The 11,964-nt window shown below is 32.2% G+C and overlaps 1 protein-coding gene across 1 annotated transcript; it reads right to left on the reverse strand.

Moving 5' to 3' along the window:
- Positions 1 to 3,163: 3,163 nt before the first annotated feature.
- Positions 3,164 to 7,382, reverse strand: LOC123663966 (trypsin, alkaline C-like). The gene is made up of 4 exons (XM_045598603.1): positions 7,337 to 7,382; positions 5,802 to 5,979; positions 3,975 to 4,230; positions 3,164 to 3,684 (listed from the first exon to the last, which is right to left on the reverse strand). Exons 1-4 carry the CDS (start codon positions 7,380 to 7,382, stop codon positions 3,373 to 3,375), a joined length of 792 nt encoding a protein of 263 aa, XP_045454559.1. The 3' UTR covers positions 3,164 to 3,372.
- Between the last annotated feature and the right edge of the window lie 4,582 nt (positions 7,383 to 11,964).

An 11,964-nucleotide genomic window follows, 5' to 3' on the forward strand; every position in this document is an offset into this window, starting at 1 on the left:
CCTGCTGTGGCAGCTTAGTGGATGCTGGTACACTTGAATTCAACACCAAGTTTTTCTATGCTCCGACACCAGCCTTCAGCACCATTGTCGTTATTCTCGGGGTCTAAGACATGTAAATATAATAATAATAATAATTTAATTCAGACATATGTCCATATTTTTGTTATTTACTTGTTTTTCCGAAACTATGTTAGTTTAAACAATTGTGACAAAACAAATTATACCAAATCAAAATAACACCAAAATCAAAACTAAAATTCAATATTCCAATAATTAAAATTAAAATAAATACTAAAATTCAAAATTACAATAGTTAAAATTAAAAACAAAATCAATACTAAAATTTGATTAAAACTGGAATTAATATCAATAAAGAAACAAAAATCAATATTAAAATTAAAACAAAATTAAAATTAAAACTAAAATCAAAATTCAATCAGTTAAAAGGATAATTTTTTCCATTCAATTTAAATTAAAAATGAAAAATACAATATATTAAATTATCACAAATTATCACCCTATTCAACACAAATTCAAAATTAAAACCAAAATCAAAAATCAAAACTAAAATCAAGACTAAAAAGAAAAATAAAAATCGAAATTGAAATTAAAATTAAAATAAAAAACAATGTCATCCGAGCGCCGATTTGAGGCAATTGCTTCTTGAATGGCTTCTTTCATCAGACCTTCTAGTAGTTGGAATGGCCCCATAACCTTCAAAAAAAAACACATATTATTGTAGGTAAATTTGGGTGATATCCCACTTCTGATGTTAAGAAAAAGAAAGTAAAATATAAATAATAAACAATTTATAATATATTCATACTTTATTAATCTAAGAATTATTGTCTGATCAGTGAAATTAAATACTTTTATCTTTAAGAAGCGTATAATGAATTAAATATATTGTAACAATTTATCACTAATATTATTACATAAGTACTTATTCATTATAATCATATGTATAACATAACTAATACATAATAATACTTATCTTTTTCCCCGAGAGCTCCGCACCGGTCGACGTGTCAAACAAGAATCCCCCAATCGAGTCCGAACACTCGTTTTATAGACGACGACAAAAAATTATAGTCCTACCCACATGTTATATTATCAAATATTACATTTCTTTATTTACACTTTAGTATACACCAAACAAGAACAAAATAAACAAGCAACATTAACAATAATAATGTGAAACAACTCTATAGACATACATACATTCCTATAATCTGACAAACGCATGAATTTGGCTTTAAAAGAGGTATCCGATTGGGGTGACGCCAACCTAGTCAAATTTGATGCACTCAAAACGCAAGCGTGTCTTTTCACCGCTAAACGGAGTCCATTCCCTTTAGCTCCGACTTTCCGGGGTGTATCTGTACCGATCACCGATAATATTGATCTTTTAGGCATAAATATTTCTTCTAATATGAACTTCTGACAATGCATAGAATCCAAGGCAAAAATTGCTGTTAAGAAACTTGGTATCCTCAATAAAGTCAGGCAGTACTTCACACCGGAACAGCTTCTCACTCTGTACCAAGCACAAGTTCGATCGAGTATGGAGTACTGCAGTCACTTATGGGATGGCTCTGCCAAGTACCAGCTTGCTGCTTTGGAGTCTGTGGATCGACGTGCCAGAAGACTCATCGGTGACGAACCACTGGTTAACTCTAGACTACAAAGTTTTGAACATCGGCGCAAGGTTGCCTGTCTATCTGTATTTTACAGAATATATTTCGGAGAGTGTGCCCAAGAGCTGCACAATTTGGTTCCACCATCACCATTCTACCACCGAACCGCTAGGCATCGCTTGAGTGTGCACCGCTACGTGGTTGAAATCCCACGATCTCGCACTAAGCGTTTTGCTTCCTCTTTCTTAATACGCACCGCAAAAATCTGGAATGCCCTTCCGGCTTCCGTTTTTCCAAATAATTACAACTTGGGTATTTTCAAATCAAGAGTGAATAGGCATCTTCTAGGCAAGCGCGCACTATCTTAGGCTGCATCTTCACTTACCATCAGGTGAGATCGCGGTCAAGCGCTAGTCTATATATTAAAAAAAAAAAAAAGCTTTAGATTTGTATAAATAAAAACGAGACTTAAAAATTAGTTGCCAAAGAATTTTCAGTTCTGACATGTGTACTTTGGACGCACGCACTTTTTTATGTATGTTATCTCAGAAATTTTTCCTACGTGGACAGATATCAATGATTCTTTTTTAATCGGAAGGTGGTGCGTGTCATGTGGTTTCATTTAAATTTATTTGAGATCTAATAAGTACTTTTCGATTAATATCTAATAATGCGTAGCTATTTGTTTGCCTATTTTTTCGTCGACCTACGTTATATTATATATAAATTCAGCAGGTATTCGCTTGCCATTATGATGTCAAACAAAAAATATAGCTTAATAAAGTGAGAATTATTAATTACTCCAAATGTTATTTTTCGGTTCGTAAAAAATTTAAATAAAATCAATAGGACTTAGTTTTATGCGTTGTTACGCCTATATAGGTAGTTTTCGTAGTCGTAAAAACTGAACTTTCTTTTTAATTTTTAACATTGTTTATAAACGATTTACCTAATTATCTTCATTTTTCTGTACCCTAATTGTTTGCTGACGACACGAATTTTTTATAATTATAGTTTCGGTTCCAGACGCTATGATGTTGCAAAGCGATATTGACAGGTTCATTGAATGGTGAAGTCTAAATAAAATAAAATTAAATTATAAAAAAGTGTGTGCGTACAATGTACACATATCATAAGTGAAATTTCTTTGGCGAACTAATTGAAAAAAAAAGTAATTAAAAAATAAAAATATAAATAATAAAATATAAAAAATATAAATAATTAAAAACTAATTGAAAAACAAGGTGAAGCGGGACACGAGGCGAGTGACGCCTGTACCGGACGAAGTAGGCGGTATCATACCTAATTAAAAACAAAAACTTCGCCGTTTCATCAAAACGCGTTGCCGTTTCATCCCTACAAATTTTACCCTCATGCGCCTAAAAAAGTTTCACTTCAAAAATGTTTCTTCATGTCGTACTCTAGAAAGCATTATAATCATACATTTGACTTATTGATCCTTCTCCTACATTGACTTATAGATGAATATCTGTTAGTGTTTAGGTATATAAGTAATAAAAAGCAGATCCAAACATTATCTTTATTTTTATTTCAAAACGTAATCAAAAATATACCATATCCTATATCCACTATAATTGTTTGCGTTGTTATTAATTAAAGAATATTTTAAAGTGATTTTATAGTGAAAGATTTTTTCATATATTTCATAACTTATATAAACATATTGTTTATAAGTTATAAGAACAGTGACTTAAAATATTTACTAATAAGACATTTAAACAGCATTGGCCACGATCCAGTCAGTATACAGTGCGATATTAGTGTTTAGGGCTGGGTAATTACTGTTTCCACAATCTTCCCCTCCGTATATTACTCCAATTGTCACATTTCCATAAAATAATGGACCACCATGATCACCGAAACAGGATCCTTTACCATCCACATTGAGAAGACCAGTGCAAATCAAATCTCCAATAAACCGCAAATCAGGCCAGTCATAATTTCCTCTATAAAGTTCAGCGCAACGTTCGAAGTTCACTGTTAAGACGTCAACATAACGTAGGGCATTGGAAAATTCACCCATAAACTGAAAAAAAAAGAAATCGATTACAAAAACCATAATCGTTCAAAAAGAAGAGAGAGTGTGTGATATAAACAAAAAATCAAAAGGTACTCAGTGAGTTGTGTACCGTGTTGTGTTACATAAAATTATTTCGTTAAATTAAATTTCTTAGTACTTTGCTTTCGGTCATTGACAGTATGAGGGAAATAAATATATTTCTTAACATACAATTTTTGTATACTTATTACGAAATATTACAATATAATAATCTTTACAATCCAACAAAATGCTATAACGTCACAGTGATATTTTACCTGAGTTCTACCCCAACCAACTTGTGTAACGGGCAGACCGTCTGGAATTACTGTTCCCAGCGTTGGAATAGCGGTGCGTTGGACAGCAGGAGTAAAAATTAGTGAAGTAGCCAACCTAGCTATACCTATATTACTGGAGTAAGAGCTCTCAAGGAAGTAGGGATGAATGACAAGGCTATCAATATAGTGAATCACGCCACCGGCATTTCGGGAAGTCGCTCCAGCTCTAATGCGTTGAAGTCTAGGATCATAAGACCTGAGGAACAAGAGCTTTGTTATAATTTTTTCTGTTTGTCGGTGCTAAAGAATTTTGATTTTGTTTGAATAATGTATATATCTATATATATTATATAGATATATATATATATTATGCAATATATATTATATAAAAATTTCGTTTCACGATTTATGTTAGTGATAAACTCCGAAACTACTGAAACAATTTTTATCAAATTTTGTAAGTATATATAATTTGATCTAACTTGGGAGGTAGTTTTTATCTCAATTATTAATCTTAATATTTGTTATTGAAAATTAAATGTATGTTGAACGACTTTAGTGTGTAATTATCGGTTAGTACTATAAAATCCTAATAGATGGCGGATTGGCATCTCTAAGTTGCACAGAGAGACTGCATTTTCTCAGAACATTTAACATAGTAGTGTATATTTTTACATCGTTAGAAAACAGAGATTTCAACGAACTAAAAGCTCACTGACTTTTTTTAACAGCTGATATTTTGAGATGATAATTTTCGATTGACAATGAAAGTATTTTTCCGATATTGAGGTCAAAATAAGGTGATAAAATAAATATTTTAAATCAAAAAATAAGGTGTGTTTGGGACATAAAAAGGCAAGTTTTCACCAAATTTCGTAAATAACTCTTGTAAAAGATAAATATTAAAAATCAAAAACTCAGTTTTTGAATTTTTCACGTGAATTTTGAGGTTATGTGAAAAAAGTGTAAATAGTAAAGTTGTAGATCTTTTTACTACCTACAACTTTGCCTGACTTGTGAGTGAGTGAGTGAACTTTTTTCCATATGACTTGTAATTTAGCTGGGAATCGAGATAAGCCGTTGTTTACCCTTAAGGGGCTACACTACCTCAGCTCGAATTCAAATTTCACCCGTACTAAAAACACATGAGAATTGAGAGCGCTTGGTTGTTCATCGCGCGAATTATATGTATTTTCTCCCCACAAACATTACCAGTAGCTATTTTTTTAAAAATGCAACATATAAAATGTTCTTCATATTTATTTCAATTACCATGCTTAATCTCAACTCCATAACTTCTATATTTACTGAGATAATAAGGTTTTAATACAAAAATAGAGGTAACTTTGTGATTTTTTTGTATCGAGAAAATTTTATAGAATCGTGTTATCGAAACCTATGAAAGATAGTTTATGTCCTGAACTTTACCATACATAAATTTCAAACTTAAATATTCAGTTGTTTGGAAGATATGGATATCCTGCCGAGTGGAAAATAAGCAATTTGAGGTAGCGTACACTCTTAAACCCTACCCTCAGATCGCCCGTAACTTATTTTTCCTTTCATTTTCGTTGTATTCTCTTCCTTTTCTAATGGTTTTCATCCTACTATTTTTTTCACTTTTTACCATTTTCAAACGCTAAAAGCATTGGTCAATAGACCACACATATCAGAATATTTTCCTTGAGCATTTGAAATCTTAGCTGTTCAAAAAAATGCTTAAACTAACCTAATGCTTATCTACCTGCGTCTACTTAATTGTCCTAAATATTGTATAGCATGTCACCTCTACTCTCATTTCAAAAGAAACGTTATAAATATAATCACCTTGGACGCAGACATGTGCCAGCTGTAAGAACATGTAAATTCGTGATAATTGAGCCTGCGCAAATTTGTTGAAACACTTCGGTAACGGAGTTTCTGGAATCAAACTGCACGATGCTCGGATAGTTCTCGACGGTGGTAACCTCACCGCCAACAATACGAGACGATCTAGCAGAGACTCCTGAAAATTTAAAATCGATTAGCTGTTTTTAACCGACTGCAAAAAAAGGATGAGGTTACTCAATTCGACCGTATATATGTATGTTCGGGGATAACTCCATCTTTTATGAACCGATTTTGATAATTCTTATTTTTGTTACAAAGGAGATATCTCTAGTTTGGTACCATGATAAGGAAACCAGGATCTGATGATGGGATCTCAGAGAAATCGAGGAAACTCTCGAAAATCCGCATAACTTTTTACTGTGAGTACCGATTTTGATGTTTTTTAATTTACTCGAAAACAGATGTTTATCATGTGATTACATTTAAATTTCATCGAGATCTGATTACAACTTTTGGAGTAATCTTTGATAATGCGTATTTACTTGACCATTTTTTCGTCTACCTACGTTGAATTACTTGTCGATATAAGTCGGTTTTTCGTCAGTGTCTGACACACACTCTCTCTCTCTCTCTCTCTCTCTCTCTCTCTGAAGTCTTTATTAACTATATGAGTTTCCCGTCGGACTCTTAACATTACTATTGTTTAAGTATTAACGTTAAAATTTGTATTCATTTAAATATTGTTATCGAGTGTAACGTTAAAGTTGTTGATAAAAGTATTGTAAAATTCAAGTTATTATTATCAAACGAATTGTATAGCGACGTATATATAGCACGAACATGATTATACTGATAATAGTGAAGTCATATTGCTGACGTCACTTTATTAAGAAACCTATTCTGGGGAATCGTTTCCCTTATCCCTTAATTACTCGCATGGGGTCAAAGCATTTTCGGATTAAAAAATGAAGCACTTGGCGCGGCCCGATTTCCCCTGCGCCCTCGCTAGCTTCATAACGCGTGTCTAAGTTTGTATTTTGGTAGTGACCAAGTCACAGGAGTGGAAGGATGCTTCGCGGCGCTCTTGAGCGGTGACCCCGTGCGAGTAATTACGTAACTTTTTTGGAAGAGGTAAGTTTTTTATTTTATATATTTTTTTTGTGTATTATGAATTATATTTGTGTTATTGTATGTTCTGTGAATAAATGTTTGTTATAAATATGCTTTTTTACAGCTTTATACAGTGAAATTATCAAAAAATTCCGTTTTACTAAGAGTTTTGTCTTTTTTGTCACAGTTAGTCATGGATAGGAAATAACAGCAAATTGCGCAATGGTCGGTAGAAGACGAAGGAGGTTCTGATGAAGAAGAAGTTGGAGGGTCAGGTTTCTTGTGTTCCAAAACCAAACAAAGCTGTTGTGTTGTTATCATCCATGCATCATGTAGTTCATATTGACCTAGCATCAATTGACAAGCAGAAACCTGAAATAATAACATATTACAACAGCGCTAAAGGAGGAGTGGACACCAACGATCCTTCTCTGATCTGATAAATGTTTCAGACATAAATGCACTCATTCTACATCGAGCAAATACCGAAAAATCACGTATTCACATGAGGCGTAATTTCTTGCGGCTATTGTCTGTTGAACTTATTCATAATTACCAAAAACGATGACTTGAAGTCAGAGCAATTCCTAAGGAGGTAAAAAAATGGCTGATGGAAGTGCATGAGTTGGAAAATCACGTCCCACCAACCACTGCAAAACGTGGACGTTGCAATAGCTCCCCGCGGAAATGTGATCATAAAGTACCCACAAAATGCAAGAAATGTACAAGATTTGTGTGCAATGATCATTCTGACATATACTGTAAACAGTGTTACAAGAGTCATTCGGAGAGTTCCTAAAAAATACGAGTATTTACTATGATCTCAGTATACCTAACTACAAATTGTTAATTATTGATAATTATTTTCGTTTAACTTGTTTTTGTATAATTAGTTAGTATTTCATGTTATTATTCATAGATATTATAGAATAAACAAAGCAATTTAATAATAAAATAGTTTCATTTACTTATATATTTTAAAATATATTAAAAACTACTCATACTACTTGGGGTCACCTGTGACCCCATGCGAGCAGTAATGCAATATTCTTTGTGCGAGTAATTAAGGGTTATATATAAAACCTTTTTATTTATTTTCATAGTTGTATAAAAAACTGAAATGTAAAATAATGGTCGTTTATGAATTTAGTGCCAAAAATTTCTAATCAATTGTTTCGCGTTTGTTTTAGTTTTGCAATAAAAAGGGTATGAATTTACTGTCTCTACCTCATAATTTTTATTATTCTAAAGTAATTGTGGCGTACATGAATGAATGAACACGAATCCCGACAATACTTGAAGATGGGTACAGTTAATGAAATACAGCGAGAATTATTGGTGTAACTCTTTCTACAGTTCAGCAAGTACTTCAGCGTTTTCATAAAACTGGATCCAATCTTCGAAGACCAGAAAGAGGCCGAACAAGGTGCATGACGGTGTTGGAAGATCGCCATATGGTGTCAACGATTTTGAGAAATCGCTTTCGAGAATCGCTAGCTATAAGGCTGATAAAGTAAAGAATCATCATTTACGAGATTCAGGAAACAATCTGAATACGGATATAGTAAGGCAACGTCTGGCAAATTTTAGACCAGAGACCTGCAAATGGCCCAAAACTAGAAAGACTCCACAGAAACTCAAGGTTGGGCTATGGTAGAGAACACGAGAATTGGACTCTGAATTACTGGTCAAAATTATGTTTTGAGACTAGTCTAGATTTTGTTTATGCAAGCACGAGGGGAGGTAAAGCATGTATCGGGAGAGTGCTTTAAGCAAGCCTGTATAGGAGAAAAGCACCATACGACGAAGGCTCTGTTCACGTGTGGGGTGGTATTTCTTCCGAAAGCTTCACTGAGCTAGTGGTAAAAGAAAATGGAACTTTAACTGTAGAAAGATATGTCACTTAATTTTGAATGACTACATCAGTCCATTTTTAGTCCACATGGCGAGACCGCCATTTCATATGCAGGACAATACCCGCGCGCATACAGCTCAGATAGTGTTTGTCTATTTTCAAGAACTCAGTACTTGGTATCACACACATAGAGTGACTAGCACGTAGACCCGACTTTAACAACGACGTGTACATCAGCGGAATCCACCATCAATCACGCTACGTAAAATGAAAGAAGCTCTTATAGAGGAATAGCAGAATATTTCACAGCATTGCCTCAAAAACCTAGTAGAAAGTATGCTAAATCGCATAACAGAAGTATTGCGAGCTCACGGAGGCAACACAAATTACTCAAATTCGTGAAAACGACACATTTGTAACTAAAACCTACATTTACGAAAATACTGGAAAAAATAATCATTTTTTCTTTATTATAAATTTATTAAAATTAAAAAGATAAAATATTTTTTTAAGATTTTAATTTAAGCACATTAAAATAATCTTTAATTTAGTCTTTATTTCATAAAGTTAAGAAGATTTTCTAACCAACATTTTTTTTACTGTTCAGCTTACAATAATTTATCATACATAAACGAGCGATGTTAATATAATTATAATATTATAAATGTTTATAATTCACAACTTAATAACTAACTAATTACAGATAATTGATAATAGGTTTATAAATCTTTTATTTAAAAAGCGCGGTAAAAATAAAAAATTAAAATGTCAAAATATAAATACCCGCTAAAAGCGCCAAAGTCAACACCCAGGCCAACATTGCTGCTTCGATTGTTACGTAGACAAGACTGCAAAAAAAAATAGCTACTATATATATATTTATTTCAAGTTTATTACCAGTTATTATATTTATCAAAATTTACGTACGAACAATAAGATACGATAAGAACGTTAAGACATATGCTTATATCACCGACCTGTCAAAATTATTCAGATATTATTTAATTTATTCTATTACTTCACATTGGAAAATATATTTTGTTGAAATTTTCAATCGTTAATTAATAATTGTGTTTGCTCGCAAACGAAAAAAAAACCGACTTCAATTACACCGACGAGTAATACAACGTAGATCGACGAAAACATAGTCAAGTAACTACGCGTTATCAAAGATTACTCAAAAAGTAGTTATCAGATCTCGATAAAATTTATATGTGACCTGACATGATAAACATCAGCTTTCGATTAAATTAAAAATTATCAAAATCGGTACACCCAGTAAAAAGTCATTGCGGATTTTCGAGAGTTTCCCTCGATTTCTCTAGGATCCCATCATCAGATCCTGGTTTCCAAACTAGAGATATCCCCTTTCCAACAAAAAAAGAATTTCCAAAATCGGTACATCCAATAGAAAGTTATGCGATATAATACAACGTAGGTCGACGAAAAAAGCGTCAAGTAAAAACGCATTATTAGATATAACTCGAAAAGTAGTTGTTATATCTCAAATAAATTTAAATGGAACCAATTGACACACACCACCTTTCGATTAAAAAAAATTGTCGAAATCGGTCCACCCGGCCAAAAGTTCTGATGTAACATACACAAAAAAAAAATACAGTCGAATTTAGAACCTCCTCCTTTTTTGGAAGTCGGTTAAATACCTTATATACCGATTCAAATGGGTTTTTATAGTCCAGCCACTCAAAGAATGCGTTTCTGACAGTTCGTGATCGACTAGGCGATGTAACTTTGAACTGGCGTACAATTTACGGCAAAATTTTAAATATCTTTTATTTACCTTAAAAACGAGTGATAATATTAAATTCAAATAATTATGCCAACTTACAATAAATGTATTAATTTTGGGCTAAAATTATTACAATTACTTAATTAACAAATATAAAAAACAATAGCTTTTAAAAGTTAAACCACGTCAAACGGCGTTGTTTCAAGGTTGTGTCGACTGTTTGTTTTTGTAGTGATGTGACAAAATAACGAGGCAATTGTAATCGAATATTTTTGTAATACTAATATTATTAATGGGAATGTAAGTTGTAATGTATTATAAAATTATAACGTTTTATTTTATATTATACCGACAGATTATATTAAGACTTGCTTTCCCCGCGGCTCCACTTGCGTTGAATTTTTTTGTTCATAAAAGGTATCCTATATTACTTCTAATACCTCTAAGAATACCAAGTAGTCTGTGTACCAAGTTTCATGATGATCGGTTGAGTAGTTTTCGCGTGTAAGCGTAACAAACAAACTTACATTCACATTTATAATATTAGTAGGGATAATGTATGTATTTAATAAAGTTACGCCCAAACAAAACTTAAGAAAATTAGTGTCATAATATCAGTCAGATGAATTAAAAAAAAAACATTGAAATTAAAATTACTTACTACTTTGATTTCGAAAAAGGTGAAGATGCTTTAAAAAGAAGTCCCAAGACATGACTGGATGAAGGTGGTAGAAAAAACTAAAAAGATTATATTTGATAACTTTGACTGGGATATCCGTATAGATACTATGATTGACAATAATTTGATTATACACGTTAGTGAAGATGACAGCGACTTCTCAAGCGAATTGAAAGTTTAAATTGTTTGACATAGTCTTCATTGTTTCAGGCTTAAAACAATTCAGAAACATTCAGAAATTACGACTCAATTCAATTAATTGATTCATTAAAAATTAATTTACATTTTGAATATTTATTGAATATATTATTGAAATATAATTCCTATAAAAATAATAACATACAAATCAAATTGAATAAATATGCATAATGAATGCAATAAATAACGTTACTAAAATTTTTTAATGTTATTTATTGTACATCATCATCATACAGTCATGACGAATTGACAGGTGTCAGAAACAGATTCTTTGATCAGCCGGACTTTAACAGTTTTATTTTAATAATAGATATTAAATTTAATTCATTAACAAATATAAAAATTTTGGAACTTTTGATTTAAGGGGCTTAAATTTAGTTTGTCGTGGGTTTCAAGCGAAGAAGATGGCACCCTGGAAGTGGTTCCGTAGATACAAATATATATATATTGTTTTTTTATGTATGTTCGGAGATAACTTCGTCGTTTATGAACAGATTTTGATAATCCTTTTTTATGTTAGAAAGGAGATATCCCACGGGTGGTATCATGATAAAGGAATCAGGATCTG

The sequence above is a fragment of the Melitaea cinxia genome, chromosome 21 (assembly GCF_905220565.1).
Source record: "Melitaea cinxia chromosome 21, ilMelCinx1.1, whole genome shotgun sequence".
Lineage (NCBI taxonomy): Eukaryota > Metazoa > Arthropoda > Insecta > Lepidoptera > Nymphalidae > Melitaea > Melitaea cinxia.